This window comes from Mirounga leonina, unplaced genomic scaffold (assembly GCF_011800145.1).
Source record: "Mirounga leonina isolate KUSES-001 unplaced genomic scaffold, KU_Mleo_1.0 Mir_174, whole genome shotgun sequence".
Lineage (NCBI taxonomy): Eukaryota > Metazoa > Chordata > Mammalia > Carnivora > Phocidae > Mirounga > Mirounga leonina.
Window position 1 is genome coordinate 49,591,830 of NW_023270451.1, and position 24,713 is coordinate 49,616,542.

Below are 24,713 nucleotides of genomic sequence, written 5' to 3' on the forward strand. Positions count from 1 at the left end.
TTTTTTTTTTGCTCAACATTATGTTAATGAACTTTATCTAAATCAATACTAGTAGATTTAGTTCATTAATTTCCCTTGTTTAGTATCCCACGTATGTCAGTTTGTCCAATAGTGTAACTTATTCATCCATTCTCCTGTAAGTGGACATTAAAATTGTTTCACTAATATAAGTAACGCTGCTATGAATATTCTTGCACGGACTCACGGTAATTATTTATATATTACATATATTATGTAATAAAGATGATAACGTGCATGAACTATACAGCAAAGACAGGCATTAGTTTTCAAGAAAGGTACAACAGACCATGAGTTGTTCTGAGCAAAGTGAGGCTACTTTGACTACTAAGCATTTGGGGGGGGAGGCTCAAGGATCAAGCGACATTCACTGCTACAGTATGACACCACAAAATTTCAGTCCTTAATTACTCTTTCACTGTTGTCCAATAGTTTCACGTGTGTTCATTCATTTTCTCAACTAGAGTATAGCTCCACCAGGACGGAACCGGGGACCAACAAAGTGAGTTAACACGAGTGTGACCGTGAAGAGCCCGCAGTGGAAGCTGCAGCAGGCGACTTCTTGGCTGTGCCAGGCCACCAGAAAGTGACAGCGCCAGGCGAATGTCGGGGCAACCAGGACCTAATCTCACTTTCCACCCCGAGAGTCCTGGAAGCTGAGGACACGGGGATGGATGGAGGCATAGACATCTGCTTGAAGCGTCTCTCCACTCGCACCCACAGGTCAGTAGCTGGGAACAGAGGCTTGGACGCGGCCCCCGCCCAGAGCGCAGCTTCCCAGTCTGGCCTCTGCTAACGGCGCCTCTTCGCTTTACGTCAAACCCGTATAGGGAGGCGCTAAGGCCAACCAGGCGGCTTCCGCAGCTCCAAAACCTGACGTGAAATTGCGCGGGGCGGCACTGACAGAGGCCATCTTTAATTCGGGCAAAACCCCACCCTCATAGCCCACCGGCCACTCCCTCTCATCGTCCCCAGGCTTTTCACGGACAAACGTAACGCGGCTTAACCTTAGAGGCAGTGTTGAAGAAACACGCATAGAGGCCTGACTATCCATGACCCCGGAGGCGCCAAATCCTGCCAATTTAAACATGGCGGCTAAACCTGAGTAGCAAAAGAGCAGTGATGCCAATGAAGTCATGTTCGAAATGGAGAGAGGCGGCGGGGCAGAGGAAGTAATCTCGCGAGATCGAAGCTGGCGTCGGCTAGGCCCGGAAGCTTCGTCTGAGGGGGCGGGGGCGGAGGAGGGAGCGGGACTCGGGCGAGAGCCAGTGGAGGAGTCTGCCTGCTGTCGCCTGCGTAAGCGGGGCAGCGACGCCGGGCGGCTACGCCGCGGAACCGGCGTAGGCGGCTTTGGAGAATCGGCGCGCTGCGCTGCGCCCGGGCTGGTCGCGGAGGGGGGAGGGGATGTCGGTCAGTGCGAGATCCGCTGCTGCTGAGGAGAGGAGCGTCAACAGCAGCACCATGGGTGAGTCTCAGCTTTGGGCCGCCGCGACTCAGGTCGGCGGCTCCGGACTTGGGGGGGGCTCTGCGGCCGCCAGACCGAGCTGGGGGTACGCCCTGAGGCGATGCGGGGAGCTGCGGCCGAAGGAGGTGGCGTGGGCCGGCGGCGGGCTCGGGGCGCGGTGGCGGCGGGCCCGGGGGGAGGGGAGAAAGCGGCGGTGACAGTTTGAATTGAATGTGAGGAGAGCCGAGGCGGCGGTATTTCCTGTGCCGCGGCGGGCGGGCCGGAGGAGCGGGGAGTGGGGAGCCGTGAGCCACGGCCTCACCCGCCCCGCCGAAGCGGCCCGAGCGGGGTCGTCTTCGCCCGGCCCGTAGGCTCCCGCGGCCCTGTTTCCTCTGGTCGGCGGCCGCTGTATCCACGGCGGAGCTCCCCTCGTGGGGAGTGGGCCTGGCGAGGAGGGTGGGGACGTTTGTGCGCGCCCGGGTGAGGGTGCTGTGTGGGCCGGCCCGGGAGGGCGGCGGCGAGGAGGGAGGAAGGAGGATGCACCAGGCTGAAGCTACGGTGGAGGCGGCGGCGGCGGCGGCTGCAGAGGCTCCGGCAACCGCCTCGCCTCCTCGCTCCGCCTCCCGGCCTCTCGGGGTTTCCTTTCCCCAGGCGCGGCCCCGAAGGCCGGTGGATGGCGGGCGAGGCTTGAGTGCGGAGGCTAAGGAGCTGGTTTGGGCTTAATATTTAGGAAAAAGGGGAAAGAGAACGCCTGGGAAGGGCGCCCCCACCCCTCCCCGAGGAGTGGAAAGGGTGGGAAGGGTCGCTGGAAAAGGGAGGGAGTTGGAAATACTGGTGATGTTTAAGGAAATTAATTATTTTGAAAATATTTCAGTATTCTCAGTTATTCTCTTCAGAAACCTTTCATTTCCTTTCCTCCCCCACATATTGGAAAAAGAACAAGGCCATTTCATTCACATTTTCCACTCCTGAGTTCCATTTCATACTGTTTGTGTAGTAGGAAATAAGCAACTGAGATTTTTCTAACACATTTTCATTTGCTAAGTTAAATTTTGAGAGTGCACTGTTTCAAATCTTTTTTTTTTTTTTTAATATAGTGTAGGGAAGGAATTTGTGACGTCCAGGTGTTTGCTTAGTTACTGAAATAACTTGCGAGTTTATGGTTATAGTTAAACTTTAAGATTTCTTTTGGCTTTGTTACTCTGATGGAATGGAAGAATACCTTCCTGAGTGCCCTTGAGAATCTAAATGAACAGATCATCTAGATTGAAAAGCATTTTACTTGTTTTACATATTTACGTGATGAGTATAGTCAGTCGTCTTCGTCTCCCTCTCCCCAAGTAATATAAAAGCAACTTGAGGAGGAAAGTTTTTAGGCATTAAGTGTACAGGTACGGATGAAATTTGTGGAATCCTGATAGACTAAAGGATGGTTCCCTAGCAGGATAAAAACAGTTACTAAGCTACTTACTGCTGCCTGGATCCCTTATTCCTCCAAATAGCAAGTGAAGGGGCCGGGGGAGGGCAGGAAACAATCTTTCATCCCACCCAGCTGTTCAGTGGGTGGGGCTAGAGGAGATAGGGTTGAGTGGAGCTATGAAATAAATGTGGAAGCTACATAGATGGTTTGTAGGGTAGCATTGTGCCATTCTGTGATGGGACAACATGGTGGAGCCAAGTCCTCTTAATACAGTTATTAAAGGGACGCCTGGGTGGCTCAGTCGTTAAGCGGCTGCCTTTGGCTCAGGTCATGGTCCCAGGGTCCTGGGATCGAGTCCCGCGTCGGGCTCCCTGCTCAGCGGGAAGCCTGCTTCTCCCTCTCCCACTCCTCCTACTTGTGTTCCCCCTTTTGCTGTGTCTCTGTCAAATGAATAAAATCTTAAAAAAAAAAATACAGTTATTAAAAATATCACACACCCTCTTAGGCTTACAGAATTGAAGATCATAACTGATAATAGAAATTTATTTTGTGTTTATGTCAAGTAGATTTTAATTTACAGAAAGGATATTTTTGTAATTTAGTTAAGAATTTTTGGTTTTCAGTACATTAACTACATGAAAGGTAGTGTTATCAATAGATTGTTTCAGAAGTTTGTTGTAAAATTGGTTGTTTGCATTTGTGCGTTTTCCCATAGAAATAATCTTAAATAAGTCTATGCTAGAACTTCTGAGCTAGTCTAACACAAGGTAGGACTCCTGACAGATGTTAGAGCAGTTGTAGAGGGTTAATGTCAACAACACAGACAGACACACACATACATGCAAGCATGGGTAGGAGGAAGAGTTAGATCTGTGGTTTCCAAGGTCTCAATAATGGGGGGTGGTCAGATGACATAAACCAGTCAGAGTGAAAATAGTGGTAGAGTAGGTTGGTTTCAGACTTCTTATAATTTGATGATACACATGCTCACTATAGATTCTATTCTGGGAATTGCCAGTAGAGTACTGTTCTATGACTAAATTACCAGCTGAGAACCATGTCTTACATTTTGAGCTAATGAGCTCTCTTCAATTTTTTTATTAGAGGTTGAAAGATTTTAACTTTAACATTTATGTATTTTACGGAATTTTGAGGCAAAACTGTGTGTGTGTGTGTGTGTGTGTTTTCCCTGTAACTAAATTTGGACTGTAAATGACACTAGGTTTATTGTGCCATGAAACTGATGTAGAAAAAAATGTGTTTTTGAGGAGTAGAATTTTAAGGTACCATGATTATGGGTTAGGCTTGCCAGATGAGAGCATAGTGTTAAATGCAGACTGTTGGTCTCTACAGCAGTGCTTTGCAGACTTCAGGTTGAGGCCTATTAGTGGGTCTTGAAATCAATTTCGTGGACTTGTAATAATTTTTAAAAAGTAGGAAAGAAAGAAGATAGCAGTACATTGCACTTAGCATGAATTTTAGGGGGGTTAAATTTTGTTTTATATGTATTGTGTATTGGGTTGGGTTATAGCATTTTTATTAGGAATTGTGGTCAAAAATAGGAAAACACGTGGGGGATGTGCAGTGTGGGTGGGTCAAATCAAAGGTCTTTAAACATTATGGTATAGCGTGGAGATCTTGGTCTGGGGACCCCGGGATCATGACCTGAGCTGAAAGCAGAGGCTTAACCGACTGAGCCACCCAGGGGAGAAGGGAGGACTTTAAATGCAATTAAGTCCATGTGGCTTTTTCTTATCTTGGATTCATTTATTCTGTATTCCATACATGGAGTGTGGTTAGAGAGATCTGGGACCTGCTCCTTGAGAGGAGGTCACCATACAGGATGGGTCCCAAAAGAAGATAGTATTGTTTAGTGACTCTGCTCCAGGCCTTGAGGAGATATAGATAGATAGATATAGATATATATATATATCTCTTTTTTGTATATATCTTATATATCATATATCTTAAAAGATATATATATATCTTTTAAAAAATTATATATACATATATATGTGTATATATATATGTATGTATATGTGTGTATATATACATATATATTTTATTTTATTTTATTTTTTAAATTAAATTATTATTTTTTTTTTGGTCTTGTCCATATGCATCATCAGAAATCAAGAGAGCCAAGATTTGGGCATGAGCCTGGGGGGAAGGGGGCCAAGGAGGCAGCTTGATTTGCTTTCAGTGTTGAAGGCTTTAGGCCAGACATACAGAAGATCTTTTGATTTGTGCCTGGTGTAGTCCAGCTCTCCAGAGGTAGGATTATATATACGGATTTGAGTTCAAAGTGATAACAAATATAGTATAATGATTAAGAATATGGGCTTTGGTGTTAGGCAGACATGGGTTTAAATCCTGGCATTGCCCACTTACTAGATGTATCAGGATACAATTAGGTTACTGCTTTTCCAACTGATGAAGGACCTTTTCTTTCCTTCCCTTTTCTTTTAAAATTTCCAATCCACTGTTGACTGATACTGTTGCAAAAAGTACTGCAAAATTTTAAAAAATGAAGATGCATTTAAAAAAAGGGGAAATACAGCCCCAATTTTTTATTCAGTCCAACAGACATAAACTTATTTTTGCTATAAAAATTTTCATTTCTGTGCTCCAGTTTCTATACTTCACTGAAGTAAACCGATAAACAGTTCAGACTGGCTCACTGGTCCACACACCACACTTTAAATAGCACTGTGTTAGACTATGCTGCAGTGAGAAATAGCCCTAAAAAAATCTAAGTGAAGGTAGCTAAAGATGAGGTTTTGCCTGTCATTCTAAAGTTTATGTACTTTATTTAGGCAAGTGTTTCTTACCTTCAAAAGTACTTGTTTGTAGGCTGAGGAGAGTAAATAAGTATCCCCAGAGTTTGCGGAGTAAAGCCTGAAGTTGTTCCTGTTCACATTATTTTGAATTTTTAAAAAAATCTTGTTATTCATGTGACATTTGCATTTTATTTGTTTGCCTTATATGCAGTATAAAGAGGCTTTCTTCCTCTTCCTTCGTCACCAATGTGGAAGTAAAAATTGACTCTCCTGAAGAGGTGACACGTTAATTCTGTTCTGTTTACCTCTGGGGCCACAACTGAGTACTTGTGGTAGCTTCATATGAGAAGCGAGGCTCCAGGTCAGAATTTGTCAAACTTGGCACTATTGTAATTTGGAGTTTTATAATTGTTTGGGGGGCTGTCCTTTGCATTGTACAATGTTTACCAGCATCCCTGGCCTCTACCCACTAGATGCCAGTATCGCTACCCCAGTTGTGACAAAAAAAAATGTTTGCAGGCCTTGCCAAATGTCATGGGGTGAGAGGGAGAGGAGAGAATCACCCCGGATTGAGAACCACTGTGCCAGGTGATGGAGAAGCCTTTGAAGGATCATAGGAGATGGAGAAGAAAGAAGTCTTTCTTTACCATCTAGTCCATAATTTTTCCTCTTAGTGCTCTCACCATATTTCCCAAAATTGGGAATCAGAATCACCTAGGTAGCTTATGTGTGTGTATATGTGTGTATGCATGTATGTATGTAAGTTTATCATTTAATTAATGAATTTTTGTAAAATGTGATCAGTAGTTAACTGGATACATAACATTATGCTAGGTCAATATTTTCCAAAATATAATTGATAAACCTCATGCATGAGGGACAACCACAGCCTCCTGTTAAAAATGCAGATTAATTAGTTCCCACCACACATGCAGTGATTCAGTCTCTGAGAGAGGGGCCTAGGAATCTGCACTTTTAAATGCTTTCCAAATTAAGTAACTTTATTGAGGTATAGCTTTCATACAATAAAAGGCACAGAGTTTAAGTGTTCAGTTCAGTGAATTTTGACAAATATATATGCCTTGTAGCTTTTATTCCAATCAAGATAAAGAACATTTTTGGAGAACCTGGGTGCCTTAGTCCTTTAAGTGTCCGACTCTTGGTTTCAGCTCCGGTCATGATCTTGGGGTTGTGAGATCAAGCCCTGCCTAGGGCTCTGTGCTCAGCAGGGAGTCTACTTGAGATTCTCTGCCTCTGCCCCCACCCCCACCCCCCCACCCCATGTGCTCGCTCTCGCTCTCAAATAAATATATATATATATATTTTAAAGATAAATAACATTTCCATCACCCTAGAATTTCTTGTGCCCCTGTGCCATTTTCCCTCTACTGCTCCAGGTAACCACTGGTCTGATTTCTGATGTCCACAGATGAATTTTTAAAAAATTTTTTAAAAAAGAAGCAGCTTCATTGAGATATAATTCACATGCAGTCGACTCATTTAAAGTGGTTTTTCTGGGTAGCTTTTTAAAGTCTTTTCCCCCTAACCTCTTTATTGTGACAGATTTGAAATATGAAGAAAACATGAAATAATAGTAAAATTATCATCTTGGTACTTTTAAAAGCATACAGATTGTAGTAGTCTTCCAGAGTTCCATAAACAGTAGGCTTGGGATAAGGCCCTGATTGTTTTTCAGAATGATTAAAACCATTTTTTCCAGTGTTACTTTGTAAAATATATTTGAAATATTCCTGCAGTGGCAATTTGAGATTTTTGTAAATGTAACAAATACTGGACTGCCAACAAAGTGTCAGACACTGCAAAATAGTAGTAATCAAGAAAGCTATGGCCCATGACTTTATGGATGTTAACATAGTGTTTGTGTTTTCATTTCTGAAAATGCTTTTCTGTGGGGGAGTTTATATTTGTCAAGTAAGTAATACAATCACTTTGTTCAGAATTGAGAAGGTTAAAAAGAGATATGTAGTGAAAATCTTTCTACTCCTATCAAGTAACCCAGTTTCCTCCTCAGGCAACCTTTTTTAACAGTTTCTTTTATGTTTCTTCTGGAGGTGATTTTTACATATACAAGCAAAAAACATACATTCCTCCTTTCCCCACCCATGGTAGCATCAGACACATTCTTCCTCACCTTTTAATTTTTTCTACTTAGTGTATTTTAGGATATTCCATATCAGTATATGAAGCGCATTCTTATTCTTTTATACAGCTGTATAATTCCATTATAGGTAGGCTGTGATTTTACATGTCCCTTTCTGCTAAGACATTCATTTTCAATATTTTGCTATTATAAACCATAATGTGGTGAGTAACTTGGGACATTGATTATTTCACATGTGTTAGTATATTAGAACTCTTGAACCCTTTGACACAAGACATTATTAACTAAAGTTGTAGTATTGATGTTAAGTCATTACCAGCTTAGGACTTCAGCACTCAAGTTCATTCATTTAACAAACATGTCTTGTGCCTTGTGCTGTGTGGTGGGCACTGGGGATACTGAGTTAAATGCCGTGATGGTCAAAATAGAAGGTGATTAAGAGCTTAGGTTCTGGAGTTAGACCTGGATTCACATGTCTAAATCTTAACTGAATCTTGGGCAAATAACAGAATTTTGTTTCCTTCTCTGTAAAGTGGGAATCATAAAGTTACTGGATAATTAAATGAGAATTAAATGAGATGATAATGTGGCAAGTTCTTAGCTTCACATATCGAGCAGATGTTAGCTTTTTTTTTTAGATTTTATTTATTTATTTGACAGAGAGAGACACAGCGAGAGAAGGAACACAAGCAGGGGGAGTGGGAGAAGGAGAAGCAGGCCTCCCACGGAGCAGGGAGCCCGATGCGGGGCTTGATCCCAGGACCCTGGATCATGACCTGAGCCGAAGGCAGACGCCTAACAACTGAGCCACCCAGATGCCCCAAGAGCAGATGTTAGCTTTAAAAAAAAAAGTTATCATGGGGCACCTGGGTGGCCTAGTCAGCTGAGCATCTGTCTCTTGGTTTCTACTCGGGTTGTGGTCTTAGGGTCATGGGATCAGGCCCCGCATTGGGCTCTGTGCTGCTGTCCAAGTCTACTTGAGATTCTCTCTCCCTCTCCCTGCCCCTCCTGCTTGTGCTCCTCCTCTCTCTCCTTCTCTAAAAGAAATGAATAAATCTTTAAAAAAAAAAAAAGTTATCAGACTATATGGCAAGTGACTATTTACTTTTCTGCCTTCATTTTTAAGTTTCTTAAAGTCAAGGACTGTGTTTTGTTCACTTTTCCCTACCTGGCATTTACTTAGTAAATCATTTGTGATAGGATTTTAAGGTATATAGAGTATACAGTGGAAATACAGAGCAGGATACCTTTTCTGAACTGGAAAAGGTAAATCTTTAAGGGTAGATAAGAGTGATTAGGCAGAGGAGGAGGAAGGATACTTACTCTAGGCTGAGAACTCATGGTAATTTATGAGGCTAGACAGGTAAGTAGAGATCTGGTGTCCTGTGCTGAGGATTTAAAAAAAAAATCTTTACTGAAGGATTTTAAAAGGAGAAGAATAGTAACCATGAACATCATGATGATAATTCCAGTAGGGATAGCTAGAACACCAGGGTGGGGCCAGCGAATTGAGGGCGGTTAACATAGCAATCCTAGGACTAAAAGATGAAGGACAAGGGTGCCTGGGTGACTCAGTCGGTTAAGCGTCTGCTTTTGGCTTGGGTCATGATCCCAGGGTCCTGGGATCAAGCCCCATCTTGGCGTGTTGGGCTCCCTGCTCAGTGGGGAATCTGCTTCTCCCTCTACTCCCCCTCCCCACTCATGCTCACTCTCAAATGGATAAATAAAATCTTTAAAAAATATATAAAAAAGATGAAGGACAGAACTAGGGTAGTGGCAAGGGACATGAAGTGAAGGGGATGGTTGTGAGGGGATGTAGGTGGGGAGTAATGAGCCCAGAATATCTGAACCTGAGTAAATGGGTGATTAGTAGGTATCATATATTGAAATAGGTAATTTAAAACATGATATTGAGAGGCCTGGAGAACATCTAAGTATGCATGTCTGGTAGTTTTAATACTAGGAGAGACCTTTAGGATGGAAAATAAAAATTTAAGATGATTGTGAATTTATTCGTTTCTGCTTTGAATTTTTACATTTACTAACTGAATCCACCATATTGATCAAAAGCTATACTGTAGTTGGGTCAGTAAATTTGTTGGTACCTTTTTTTTTTTTTTTTTTAAGAGTTGGGGAGAGGGGCAGAGGGAAAGGGAGAGAGAGAATCTTAAGCAGGCTCCGTGGCCAGTGGAGAGCAATTGCAGGGCTGGATCTTAAAACCCTGAGATCATGACCTGAGCCTAAATCAAGAGTTGGATGCTTAACCGACTGAGCTACCCAGGTGCTCCTGTTGATACTGTTTTTTTTTAAGACTTTGTATTTGTGGTTTGGTGAGAAGAGTTGAAGGAAATTGGAATAAAATGATTTGTGTGAAACTTCAGTGTCCTTCAAAGTTAGATAGACTGGGGTCTCCAATTTCTTAAGAGTACTAAGATGTTTACTTATTTAAAATTTCTACTGATATATTTCATAGCAATAGCTCTTTCACACCAAGGGTCACACTAGTGTTTCTTTACATGAATAACATTTTGTATCCTTAATGTTCAAATGTTCATACAGATTGTAATTAGAGTTCTTTTCTTTTTGAGGAAGATTTTGGTATGTATTTTTAATTATAGCGAATACTATAAATACTTTGCCTGAGATCATTATGTGTATAAGAGAAGGCAGAATCTTTTTATTTTTATTTTTTTTATTTTTTAAAATTTTATTATGTTATGTTAGTTACCAATACATCATTGGTTTTTGATGTGGTGATCCACGATCCATTGGTTTTTGATGTGGTGATCCACGATCCATTGTTTTCGTATAACACCCAGTGCTCCATGCAGTACGTGCCCTCCTTAATACCCATCACCGGGCTAACCAGTCCCCCTTCCCCTCTCCCCTCTAAAACCCTGTTTTGTTTCTCAGAGTCCATAGTCTCTCATGGTTCATCTCTCCCTCCAATTCCCCGCCCATTTTTCCCTTCATTCTCCTAATGTCCTCCATGCTATTCCTTACGTTCCACAAATAAGTGAAACCATATGATAATTGACTCTCTCTGCTTGACTTATTTCACTTAGCATAATCTCCTCCAGTCCCATCCATGTTGATGGAAAAGTTGGGTATTCATCCTTTCTGATGGCTGAGTAATATTCCATTGTATATATGGACCACATCTTCTTTATCCATTCATCTGTTGAAGGGCATCTCGGCTCTTTCCACAGTTTGGCTATTGGGACATTGCTGCTATGAACATTGGGGTACATCTGGCCCTTCTTTCCACTACATCTGTGTCTTTGGGGTAAATACCCAGGAGTGCAATTGCTGGGTCATAGGGTAGCTCTATTTTTAAATTTTTGAGGAACCTCCACACTGTTTTCCAAAGTGGCTGTACCAACTTGCATTCCCACCAACAGTGTAAGAGGGCTCCCCTTTCTCCACAACCTCTCTGACATTTGTTGTTTCTTTCCCTGTCCATTTTTGCCATTCTAACTGGTGTAAGGTGGTGTCTCAATGTGGTTTTGATTTGGATTTCCCTGATGGCTAATGATGATGAACATTTTTCATGTGTCTGTTAGCCATTTGTATGTCTTCTTCAGAGAAGTGTCTTTTCATATCTTCTGCCCACTTTTTGACTTGATTATTGTTTTGGGTGTTGAGTTTGAGAAGTTCTTTATAGATCTTGGATACCAGCCCTTTATCTGTGGTGTCATTTGCAAATATCTTCTCCCATTCTGTGGGTTGCCTCTTAGTTTTGTTGACTGTTTCCTTTGCTGTGCGGAAGCTTTTTATCTTGATGAAGTCCCAAACACTCATGAAAGAAATTGAAGAAGACACAAAAAGATGGAAGAAAATTCCATGCTCATGGATCGGAAGAATAAACATTGTTAAAATATCTATGCTATCCAGAGCACTGTACTACCATCCCAATCAAAATTCCAATGACATTTTTCAAAGTGCTGGAACAAACAATCCTAAAATTTGTATGGAATCAGAAAAGACCCCAAATCGCCAAGGAAATGTTGAAAAAGAAAAAGCTGGGGGCATCACGTTGCCCGATTTCAAGCTATATTACAAAGCTGTGATCACCAAGACAGCATGGTACTGGCACAAAAACAGACATACAGACCAATGGAACAGAATAGAGAACCCAGATATGGACTCTCAACTCTATGGTCAAATAATCTTTGACAAAGCAGGAAAAAACATGCAATGGAAAAAAGACAGTCTCTTCAATAAATGGTGCTGGGAAAATTGGACAGCCACATGCAGAAGAATGAAACTCAACCATTCTCTAACACCATTCACAAAGATAAACTCAAAGTGGATGAAAGACCTCAATGTGAGACAGGAATCCATCAAAATCCTAGAGGAGAACATAGGCAGTAACCTTTTTGACATCGCCCACAGCAACTTCTTTCAAGATACATCTCCAAAAGCTAGTGAAACAAAAGCAAAAATGAACTTTTGGTGCTTCATCAAGATAAAAAGCTTCTGCACAGCAAAGGAGGCAGAATCTTCATAGTAATTTTATCTTAGTGCTTTCTGTTTATGCTGTTATTAAAGTAACCAGGGTAATACATGTAGCATTGTAAAAATTTGTTACATGTAGCATTCTGGGATGTGAGGTGATCTATACAAGGAAATTTTTTTCAGTAATGAATGAATCGTTTTTAATTTTAAAAAGTTTTAATAGATATGCGTAGTTGCTTTTATGATGAATTCAAACAAATTTACAAGGAGGAAAAAAGCCATTAAGTTATTTCAATTGCTGAAGGTTAATTTGTGTTCTTTCTTAATTACATATTTTTTCCATGGTTGTAATTAGTGGTGTATTAGTGGTTAGTGGTTCTTCACTCTGGTCAGACATTGAAAACACTTCCAATGCTTAACACCCTTGGAAGCTTATTAGTTCACTAGCTGTGAGGTGGGGCTCAGAAATTTGCATTTTAAGTATTTTAGATAATTTTGATGAAGAACCAGAGTTCATAAACTCTGAATTATATATTATGAGGTAATATAAGTAAAAGTACTCTGTAAACTCTTAAATTTTTACACAAAACCAAGATATTATTCACTTAATATTTAATATAGTTTTTGGTATATTAATCTGTATGCAGGTTATTTTAATATGTATATAGTGCTACAATGTTGGTATCATGATTTGTGTAGCCATTTTATTATTTTGAGACATTTTGTAGTTTCAGTATTTTAGAATTGTAAGTGTTTGAAAGAGTATCTTTAAACAAACCTTCTGCCTTCCCATTATTTTCCTAGGGTATTTGTTAGTTTAGTTCCTTAAACTTGTTTCAATTTACATTTCTTACATTTTGGAGAGAGGGATTTGTTACGTATAAACTGATTAGCTTCCCTACTTTCAGTGGAATATACTGAATTTGTTAAAGTCACCATCAGGAACATTTGTTTTTATGCTCTGCGTTATGGGGCTATTAAATAATGCAATATGGGAGTAGTTTTTGTTTTTTAACAATGTATAGCTTTTCACATATTTCTCCTTTCATGGATGTACCTACCTTCTTCTGTCCTTGAGTCTGTAGCTATCTAGTTTACTGTTACAAATCTCTGTGTTTTAGTTGCTCTGTTTTTATTTCTTGGTTCATTTCTTTATTGAAGGTCTGCTATCTGTTAAGCATGAAGTTAGATTTCCATTTCTGGTTCCCAGCTATAATCTGTAGAATTAATATGCTGAGTGAAAAGGAAAGAAATTTAAGTGGAAATGATTCCTGTTCCATGGATGTATAAAATGTGCAAATAGAAAAGAACTGCAGAAGTTCTTTATATAGTCACTGTATAATTTGCAAAGACCTTAGTTCTCAATGGATGGCTTGTAGTCTTACTTTTCTTGTTGCTGAGAAGGGTGAATTGAGTAACATTTCTCTAGTGTAAGTTTGGAGACATGAGAACTTGGCATGAAGGGATGAAATTAGTGATCCTAGATAGAACTGTAGTATGTCCTGTCTTGGAATTTGTGTTAGAATGTTAAAGTTGGTCTAATACAGTACAACTAGGAGTTACTTTATGAGATGCTAAATTCAGCTGTGAGCCAGAAAGATAACTGGAATGACTTAACTGGCAAGCAGACCCATTAAAAATACTTAAGTTTGTGTTTGACCAGGGTGCTGTGCTGTGCTGTTAAAATGATAATTACACAGATGTAATTTTTTTTTTGAAATTTTGGAATAATTTTAGACTTTCTGAAGTTGCAGCCCCTAACTTATTGAAAGTTAAATATTTGGTCAACGTGGAGGAAATGCAGAAATAATACCACAGACGTGCAGATACAAAATGTTATATGAGGTAAACACACCATCAACATTAGTGCTGGCCAGGACTAAGGGAGTTAAGAGAGGAGTTTTATGCTTGATGGAAACATCTTTAATTGGAATCTTTGTTCAAAGTTTTTGGGTAGGGCTGGGAGATTCCATTGTTTTTTGATTGAAGGATGGGTGTTCTAAGTATAGTTCATTATTAGTGGAGTCCATATAACAAATTATCAGCATGATTCCTATCCCCTACTTCTAGGCTGATGCCCAGGTATCTGTTTTTTATCAAGCTTCCCAGATGCTTCAGATTACAGCCAAGTTTGGGAATCACTTATCTGCAAGATAAAAGTCCAGAGGCCTTAATAATAGCTGTCATCTATTGCACAACCACTACAATGACCAGCATTTATTATACTCATTATATGTGAAGTACCAAATATTTCATATATACCTTGCAGTAACCTCATAAAGATGTTATCCTGGTCTAAGCCTCAGAAAGATTATGTAATTTACCCTCCAGTAATTTAGAACTACTACCAGAGTGTAGTTCTAAGTTACAGCAGATATTGGAAATCAGATTTCTAGGTATATTTGTACTGCCTTATTATTCTTTTATGTGTTCTGTCATTAAAAACTTAGGCAGTCATTTTAGGATTTCCTTGGTTGGACTTTTTCTTCTACCCAGATTGAATAATATTCTTTGTATTTTTGCCTCTGCTTATGCTGTTCTTATCTACCTTGAAGCCCCATCCATCCATTAAGGAAGGTCCAGCTCAAAACTACTCATTCAGGGAGATTTTTCCCAATTATCTGAATCTTTGATGATCCTTCCCTTTCATTGAACGCCTAGAAGATACGTTTTTAGTAGGTAATAGCACAGTTTTTTATGTATTATCAGTTATTGTTCATGTTTAATTATTGTTGGTGGAGTAGTGTTTGCAGTATTGTGATGTGTGGCATACTTTTTTGAGCTCCCTACCACTCTCTAGCTTTATTGTGTATATAGTACTGATCTTGAATAGAATTCTTTTTTATAATGAAGTATAAGTTGAAGGCATTGGTTATGGGTTAAAATAGAACTTAAAATTTTGAGATATCAAATTATTTTGGTTACTTCAGTAGCTCACTAAGGCAGGCTTTTAAAATCTTCGGTTGTAGGGTAAATTTAACAGATATATTTATAATTTATGAGTAATTTCAACAGTAAACAATTTGGTTTGCAATACAATTTTTTAAAAGATTTATTTATTTGAGAGAGAGAGAGAGAGAGACCGTGGTGGGGGAAGGGCAGAGGGAGAGGGAGAGAGAGAATCTCAGTCAGACTCCCCACTGAGCATGGAGCCAGCAGACTCAAGGCTTGATCCCATGACCCTGAGATCATGACCTGAGCTGAAATGAGGAGTCTGATGCTCAACCAACTGAGCCACCTAGGCACCCCTGCAATACAATTTTTTTAAAAAGTACTTTCTTAGGAACTGTATTACTCTGCTAGGGCTATCATACCACAGATTGGGTGAATATCACAGATTGGGTGGCTTAAACAACAGACTTTTATTTTCTCACAGTTCTGGAGGCTGGAAGTCCAAGGTGTGAGCAGGTTTGGTTTCTTGTGAAGGTTCTTCCTGGCTTGCAGACAGCTGCTTTCTCAGTGTGTCCTCATATGGCCTTTCCTTTGTTCGTGAAGAGAGAGTGAGATGTCTTAGGTATCTCTTCCTCTTTTTATAAGGGCACCAGTTGAATGTGTTTGGGGCTCTACTGTAAAGACCTCCTTTAACTTCGATTACCTCTTTAAATGCCCTGTCTTCAAATATAGTAGTCACATTGTAGTTAGAGCTTCAACATATTGACACAATTCAGTCCATAAGAGGAATCAAATTTCTATTTTCCTATATGGTTTGTAATGTAGATAAGCTCTAGAAAGTTTTTTAAAAAATTGGATAATATTTTTATTGATTTCTTTTTATTAGGTAAGCAATACTAGGATGAATATCAGTTAAACATTTTATGAGTCATGGGATTTGGTATTCTGACAAGAAATGGCTTTGATGTCTTTTAAGAAGCTAGTTTGGGAGATAATATACTGAAATAATTTGAATTCTTTGATGAAATTGCTATGTTGTGTTCAGAATGAATTCTAGTAAAATGCAGATTTTGTGTGTGTGTATATGTGTGTCTGTCATGAGTGTAAAAAGCGTAACAGTGACGGATTAAAATGGAATAAAGTTAATCTTTTGAAAATTTTGAGTATGTTTTTGATACTACTTTTGTTATTTTTTTGATATTTTTACAAGATCTCAGGATTGGAAGATGGATCAATTTATTTAATCTAATTATGCAGAAAGTGCCCTAATTTCCTCCTCTGCAGCATACCTGTCAAGTGGCTGTCCAACCCTGCCCTGTCCAGTACTGTAACCATGAACATACATGGCTGTTGAGCACTTGAATTGTGTCTAGTCTGAATTGAGATTTGGTATAAAGGTAAAATACACAAAGGATTTTGAAAATACTTACTTTGAAAAAAGAATATAACATGATTTATTTTTATATTATATTTTGAAATGTTTTGAGTATACTGAGTTAAAATATATTATTACAATTAATTTTACTTTTTTAAAATGTGGCTACTGGAAAATTTAAAATTGCATGTGTGGTTTGTGTTGTATTTCTAACGGATGGAGCTGGTTTAGCCTGTGTTGCAAACTCACTACCTTCTGAGGAAGCACATTTTATCTTTGAATAGCTGTCACCATTAATTTTTTCTTCCTATTTTTGTATATATCTGAAATCTGTCTTTTATATTTGTATTCAGAAGTTCTCTTTTACTCCTTGGGACTAAAAAGTAAGTCTAACTTCTCTTTTTAATATTATTATTTAATAGTCTGAATACAACTTTCTCTGAGTCTTTTGTAGAGACTTTTAGTCTTTACATTTTCTTTATGACAGGGTTATATACCTCCAACCATTGTTGTTACTCCCCTCTGAACTGTCTTCATTCGGTACATATCCCTGCTCACTTACCTTTTGATAAGGAACTGAGTATCTTTTGATCTTAAAATTACAGATCAGAATAAATCTTTTGTCTTGTACATGCTGTATAAACTTGTTAAGGAGTTAAACTACGTTTTAGGGTGACTTTTAGTTTCTTATTGACCTATGGAGCATAATGTCAACTAAGATTTTTCTACCTTTTCCTCCTGCACTACTGTTTTATCTTGCTTCTTCAACACTTTTTTTTAAGAGGAGCTTGTTAATAGGTGAAATGTGTTCCACCACTGGCTTCCTATTTTTGCAGGTCCATTTTATAGTTCTGAACTAATCTGAAACTTTGTCTTCAGATTCCAGTTCAGGGTGGTGAAAAAGGACATGGTTTGTATCCATATATTTCCATATTAAATTTCATTTGGATTTTGAGTGTGTCATATAAAGTATTTGTTATCTTTTTCAGCTTTTATCATATGCAGGTTTGACAAGTGTTAGCATTATGTTTTCATCAAGGGGTAGAATAATGTTATCTGGGCTTAATTAAGGATGGATCCTTGTGGTGTATAATTATGGAAGTTGACATACTTCTTGTCAGCTCTTAATCCACCTTATTTTATTAGTATTCCAGCCTTTGTTTCTCCGCCTTGCTCAAGTTCACATCGTGATTGAAATCTTGCGAGAATTATCTCCTATAATTTCTTCTTTTGCAGTCTAATGAACTTGTCAGAAATGGAAAATAAAAAACATTTGATTTACTTATTAAAAATAAAAATCCGTACTGACTTGTGGTTAACATTATTTCATTTTCTTTCTATGTGATCCTTTTGTTTTTTGTTTTAATGGAAATGCTTCAAGTTCTTTAATAGTAAACTTGGAACATAGAAGATAGTATAAAACCAAATTACTTCCGAGTCCAATTAGCAAAATACAACCTATGTTAAAATTTGGATATATTTTCTTTTGGCTTTTTTCTTTGTAAACTTTTGAAAAAGCTGTAATGATGGTGGCACATGATTACATGTGTTTTGGGTAAATACTTAAGCTAAGTCATTGGTAGATCTGTGCTTAACTTTTAAAGAAATTGCCAAACTGTTTCCCAACATAGTTGTAACATTTTACGTTCCCATCAACAGTGTATAAGAATAGTTGCTTTACATACTCAGCACCGCTTGGGATGGTCACTCTAATTAATTTTAGTCATTCTAGTAGAATTGGAAATACTTCATTGTGATTTTAATTTGCATTTTCCTATTGACTCATTGAGAGTCTTATGTGCTTTTTTGCCATCCATAGGTCTTTGGAGGTCTGTTATAATCTTTGGTCCGTTGTATATTTTTTATACAACTCTTAATGAGTTGTATATTTTAGATACTAGTCTTCTGTTGAACTATTCAGATAACTTATTTCTCATTATACTTTTTATCCACTGTCAATTTTTGCCTGTCACAGTTATTACTGTGCTGTTAGCTTTAATATAATTTTGTTTCCATTATGCTACCTTTTTTGAATTGGAATTCTTTTGTAAGAAAGAGCTATTGTGTCTCATGTTCATTTATTCAGTTATTTATTTATATTGGTATGGACATATGAAATTAACTTTATCACTTTTGTTGCTCAAATTGTCCTGGATTTGACCATTGGTAGCTCTTTCAAGTTGGCTCCTATTCATCTCAACATGCCTTATCAGTTTTTGGGAGCACTTCCTTACTTTTTGGTTCATCTTGTATTTTTCCTTCCTAAGTCCTGGAATCAGTCATTTTTCCAAAGAGTACCAAGTTACTTTTGTTTGAGAATAGTATTTAGAAACCAAGATTTGAGCACTGGAAGTGTTCATTGCTATTAGGCTGTCATTGCTTCTAGGTGTTTGGAGCAGATAGATCTAGGAAATTGTATATTTATATACATTTACACACCCATATTTATACATATGTGTATATATAAATATATGTGTGTATGTATATTAAAAACCATGAATTCATACCGATAAACCAATTCTTTTATAATTCTGAACTACTCTGATACTTTGTCTTCAGATTCCAGAAACCCTGCACTAACATAAGGTTCAGTCTAGCCTTTTCCCCCCCTTATTTGTGAGTCCTTTCTCCAACATCGAACAACCTGGCCCTCATCCACATTTTATTGCATATTTGTACATATCTGATATATATATAACTGTAGTTTCAGAATTGCTGTTATAGATATACTTAGTAGACTAGTATTTGTGTATACTTCTTTTGTCTTTAAACTCTGTAGTCAAAATACTGTTTTCCAAAGATACTTGTGTTCTTCCTTCCTTACCGTGTTCAGTGGAGTTATTCGTTTGAAATACAGTTTGTTTCATTTGTTACTGTTTCAAGTCCATTTTGAGCTCTTCTCACATCTTGGCTGATTTTTTTTTTTTTTAAGATTTTATTTATTCATTTGAGACACAGAGATACAGAGAGAGCATGAGCAGGGGGAGAGGCAGAGGGAGAAGCAGGCTCCTCGCTGAGCCAGGAGCCTAATGTGGGGCTTGATCCAGGACTCTGGGATGATGACCTGAGCCAAAGGCAGACGCTTAACCATCTGAGCCACCCAGGCGCCCTGATTTGGGTTTTTTTTGGGGGGGATATTTGAAATATTACTATGGTGTTAATAGTCAACTCTGTAAAACAGTATGTCCAGAAGTATCCATCCCACCTCTCATCTCTTTTACCCTATTCTCCTTCCCCGCTATCACTTTTCCACCCATCTGTATGGGTAACCAATGTTATTAGTTTCTTCCTATCTTTTTGCACGAAGGAAATACACAAGCTATATGTGAAAGGTAGTGTATTATAGATACTACATACCTGCTATAACAGCTTTATTGAGATGTAATTCACATGTGCCATAAAATTCACCCCTTTAAGTTGTACAGTTCTGTTGTTTTTGGCATATTCATAGAGTTGTGCAGCCATCCCACTGTCTAATTTTAGGACATTTTCATCAGAGAAAGAAACCCTGTACCTATTAGTAATTACTACTCCATTCCCTCCGCTTCCCAGGTTTTGGCAACCACTAATCCATTTTCCATCTCTATAGATTTGCCTGTTGTGAGCATTTCATATAAATGGAATCATACAGTATTTGGTGTTTTGTGACTAGCTTCTTTCACTTAGCATGATGTTTTCAAGATGCATCCATGCTGTAGTATGTATTAGTACTTTGTTCCTTTTTTGTTGTTGAGCAGTATTTCATTAGATTGATAATACTACATTTTGTTTATCCATTCACCCATTGGTGGGTATTTGTGTTCTTTCTACTTTTTGGCTATTGTGAATAATGCTTTTGTACACATTTAAATACAAGTTTTTGTGTGGACTTACTCTTTTGGTTCTCTTGGATATATACCTAGGAGTGGAATTGCTGGATCAAAGGGTTTCTGTATGTTAACTTTCTGAAGAACTACCAGACTCTTTGCCAAAGTATCTGTGGTATATTACATTCCCACCAGCAATGTATGAGGTTTTCAGTTTCTCCACATCTGTCTACACTTGACATTGTCTTTTTAAATTATCTTAGTAGCTGTGAGGTGCTGTCATTGTGGTTTTATTTTATATTTCTCTAATGACTAATGATGTTAAGCATCTCCTTGTGTGCTTATTGGCAACTTCTATAAATCTTTGGAAGAATGTCTATTTGAATGCTTTACCCATTTTTTAATCAGGTTATTTGCCTTTTTATTTAGTTGTAAAAATTCTTCACATATTCTGGATATAAGTCCAGAACAGACTGGATAGATGATTTGCAAATATTTTCTGCCATTCCCATGGGTTGTCTTCACTTTCTTGACAGTATTCTGTGAAGCACAATGTTTTTAATTTTGAGAAAATCCAGTTTACCTTTTTTTATTGATGTATTATTTTTGGTGTCATATTTAAGAAACCATTCCTAATTCAAGGTCATGAAGATTTTCAACTGTTTTCTTCTAAGAGTTTTATAGATCTAGATCTTACAAATATTTAGGTCTTTGATCCATTTTGAATTAACTTTCGTACATGGTGTGAGGTGGGTAACTATTTTCTTTCTTTTGTATATGAATATCCAGTAATCCTACCATCTTTTATTGAAAAAACACTTTCCTATTAAGTTGTCTTGGCAACCTTGTAGAATAGTTGACCATAAAATGTAAGGGTGTATTGCCACCGTTGATTTGTACATCTCTCCTTACAATTGTACCACACCGTTTTGATGACTATAACTTTGTAAATGAGTTTTGAAACTAGGAAGTGTGACTCCTCTAGCTTTGTATGGTTTCAAGATTGTTTGGCTATTGGTCTCTTGAATTTCCACATGAATTAGAGAGTTAGTTTGCTAGTTTGTGCAAAGAAGCCAACTGGGACTTTCAGTGTGGGGAATATTGCCATCTGAACAAACAGAAAACACTCAATAATGAAATTCTTCTAATCCATGAATGCAGAAGAGCTTTCATTTACTTAGATCTTTAGTTTTTTGATGTGTTTTATAGTTTTCAGTGTGTAATATTTGCTCTTTTATTAGATTTATTTCTAAGTATTTTATTTTTTGATATTAAAAATGAATTTTTTTTAATTTTCATTTTAGGTTTTTTGCTAGCATACAGAAATGTAAGTTTTTGTTAATCTTGTTTCCTGCAACTTTATTAGTTCATGGTGTGTGTGTGTGTGTGTGTGTTTTAGTGGATTTGCTAAGGTATTTTATTTATAAGATCATGTCATCTGTGAATAGAGATAGTTTTACTTCTTCTTTCCGACTTGATTGCCTTTTCTTTTTCTTGCCAAGTACCTTGGCTTGAACCTCCAGAACAGTGTTAAGTAGAAGTGGCACTAGACATCATTGCCTTGTTCCTGAAGAGTGAAAGCATTTAGTCTTTCACCTCTGAGTATGATGTTAGCTGTGGGTTTTTCTTAGACATGCTTTATGAGGTTGAGGAAGTTCCCTTTTATGCCTTGTTTGGTAAGTGTGTTTATCATGAAAGGGTGTTGGATTTTTTGTCAAGTGCTTTTTCTGTGTCTAGTGAAGATGATCATGTGGTTTTTTTTTTTTATTGTTATTGTTATTGCTTTATTTACTTAATATGGTGTATTACATTGGTTAATTTTCATATGAAGAACCAATCAGTGGATGAATTCCACTGGTCATGGTGTATACTCTTTTTTTATATTGCTGGTTTTGGTATGCCAGTATTTTGTTGATGGTTTTTGCACGTATATAAAAGGCATTTGTCTGTTGTTGTTTTTTGATGTGTTTGTCTGATTTGGTATCAGGGTAAAACAGGGCAATGTTCTGTCCTCTTCTGTTTCTTGGATTAGTTTGTGAAGGATTGAGCAGTCTTTAAACACTTGGTAGAATTCACTAGTGGAACCATTTGGACTTGGGCTTTTCTTTGTGGGAAGGTTTTTGATTACTAATGTAATTTATTTATTTTTTTAATTAAAATTTTATTTATTTGAGAGGGGGTGGGGGAGAAGCAGACTCCTCGCTGAGCAGGGAGCCCCATGCGGGCCTTGGTCCTGGGACTCTGGGATCATGACCTGAGCTGAAGGCAGGCAGACACTTAACGACTGAGCCACCCAGGCGCCCCATCTTTATTTTTTTATAGGACTTAAGATTTTTTCTTCTTGAGCCAGTTTAGGGTAGTTCGTGTCTTTGTAGCAATTTTTTCATTCTCTATAGGTTATTCACTTTGTTGGCATGCACTTATTCAGAGGTTTATCGTTATAATCTTTTTTGTTCCTGTAAGGTTAGTAGTGATTTGCCCTGTTTCATTCTGAATTTCATTATTGAGTGTTTTCTGTTGTTTTCTTGATTAGTCTTTGCTAAGGTTTGTTAAATTTTCGTCTTTTCAATGAACCAACTTATGGTTTGGTTCATTTTTTCTGTATTATGTTTGTTACATATTTTATTTATTGCTGCCCTAGTCTTCATTTCTGTTTGGTTTGCATCTAGTTTGCTCTTTTTTTAGTTTCTTGAGGTTAAGTGTTTGGTAATTGATTTGAGATCTTCTCTCTTTAGCATAGGCATTTATAGCTATAACTTTTCCTCTAGGCCCTGAATTAGCTGCATTCAACAAGTTTTGGTATGTTGTGCTTTTTTAAAATAGTAGTATTATTAATCTCAAATTTTATAGTTTCCTTTGTGATTTCTTTGACCCATTGGTCAGAGTGTAATGTTTAACTTCCACAGCTGTCACTTTTTTAAATTTCCTTTTGTTATTTATAATTTCATTCTTTTGTATAAGAAGACTATCCACAATAGCTGATTTCAACCCTTTAAAATTGAGACTAAGATGTTTAATATATGGTTTGTCCTGGAGAACATTTCATGTGCACTTGAGAAGAATGTATTTTGCTGGTTTCAGGTGCAGTGTTCTACATATGTTAAGTCTAGTTGCTGTGTTCAAGTCTTCTGTTTCCTTATTTATCTTCTTTGTAGTTGTTTAACCCATTTTTGAAAGTGAAGTATTGAAGTCAGACTATTATTGTTGAATTGTATTATTTCTCCCTTCCATTCTCTCAGTTTTTGTGTATTTTGGGGCTCTGTTTTTAGGGGCATATGTGTTTATAATTGTTATACCTTCTTGATAAATTGATGTTTTAATCAGTATTAAGGATCCTTTAATCAGTATTAAGGATCCAAAATTGGTAACAATTTTGTCTTAACGTGTGTGTTGGAGCCACTCCAGCTCTCTTTTTATTTTTTAAATCCTTTTTATTTCAAGGTAGTTGTGTCTGTGATTCTAAAAAGAGTTTCTTGTGGGCACCATATAATTGGATCATGGTTTTTAATCTACTCAGCCAATATATGCCTTTTTATTGAATATTTAATCCTTAGACTGGCTAATGTTATTTTGATCTGTCTTCAGATTTGCTGCTGCTTCTGCTAGCTCAGATATGTTATTGAGCCTCTCTACCGAAGTTTCATTTCAGTTGTACTTTCTAACTTGAGAATATTTAGTTCTTTTTAATACTTTTTTTTTAAGATTTTATATATTTATTTGACAGATACAAATGAGACATAGTGAGAGAGGGAACACAAGCAGAGGGAGTGGGAGAGGGAGAAGCAGGCTTCCTGCCAAGCAGGGAGCCCGATGAGGGGCTCTATGTGGGGCTCGATCCCAGGACCCTGGGACCATGACCTGAGCCGAAGGCAGATGCTTAACGACTGAGCCACCCAGGCGCCCCTAATGCTTTCTTGTCTCTTTATTGACATTCTCTGTTTGGTGAACACTGTTCTCATACTTCCCTTCAGTTTTTTAGACATGGTTTCCCTTAGTTCTTTGAACGTATTTAAGAAAAATATGCCTTTGCTTAATGTTTTGGTGTTCTTAGGAAATAGTCTTTATTGATTGCTTCCCCCCCTGTATATGGGACATTCTTTCTTGTGTTTTTTGCATATCTCATAATTTTTTGTTAAAAACTGGATCTTTTAAATAATACAACATGGCAACTTTGCTCAGATCTCCTTCCAGGGTTTCTTATTGCTGTTTGTTGTTTGTTTGGTGACTTTCTGTAAATTCTGCTTTCTGTGCTATGTGTTGTCACTGAAATCTCTGGTTATCTTTGTGGTTATTTATGGAGTCTTCTAGGGCAACACCAGACAGGCCAAATAATGATAGTTGTCTGGGAATAGGGCTTCAAAAGAGCCTGTCCTGCCTCATCCAGTTGCTGTCAAGATG

General features: G+C 38.1%; 1 protein-coding gene across 3 annotated transcripts in view; it reads left to right on the forward strand.

The window, feature by feature from the left end:
* Positions 1 to 482: 482 nt before the first annotated feature.
* The window catches only part of SEPTIN7 (septin 7), a 121,404-nt gene continuing 97,173 nt past the window's right edge, over positions 483 to 24,713 (forward strand). Inside the window, exons 1-2 of one of the 3 annotated variants that reach the window (XM_035020902.1) lie at positions 483 to 741; positions 3,015 to 3,016. Coding sequence is in view for 2 of the 3 variants with exons in the window: in XM_035020897.1 (XP_034876788.1) it covers positions 1,423 to 1,483; positions 20,579 to 20,583 (66 nt within the window). In the remaining variant the exon portion in view is untranslated. Of the gene's footprint in view, positions 742 to 1,385; positions 1,484 to 3,014; positions 3,017 to 20,578; positions 20,584 to 24,713 lie in introns of those variants that run through there. The other 2 variants (XM_035020898.1, XM_035020897.1) reach the window with 2 other exon arrangements.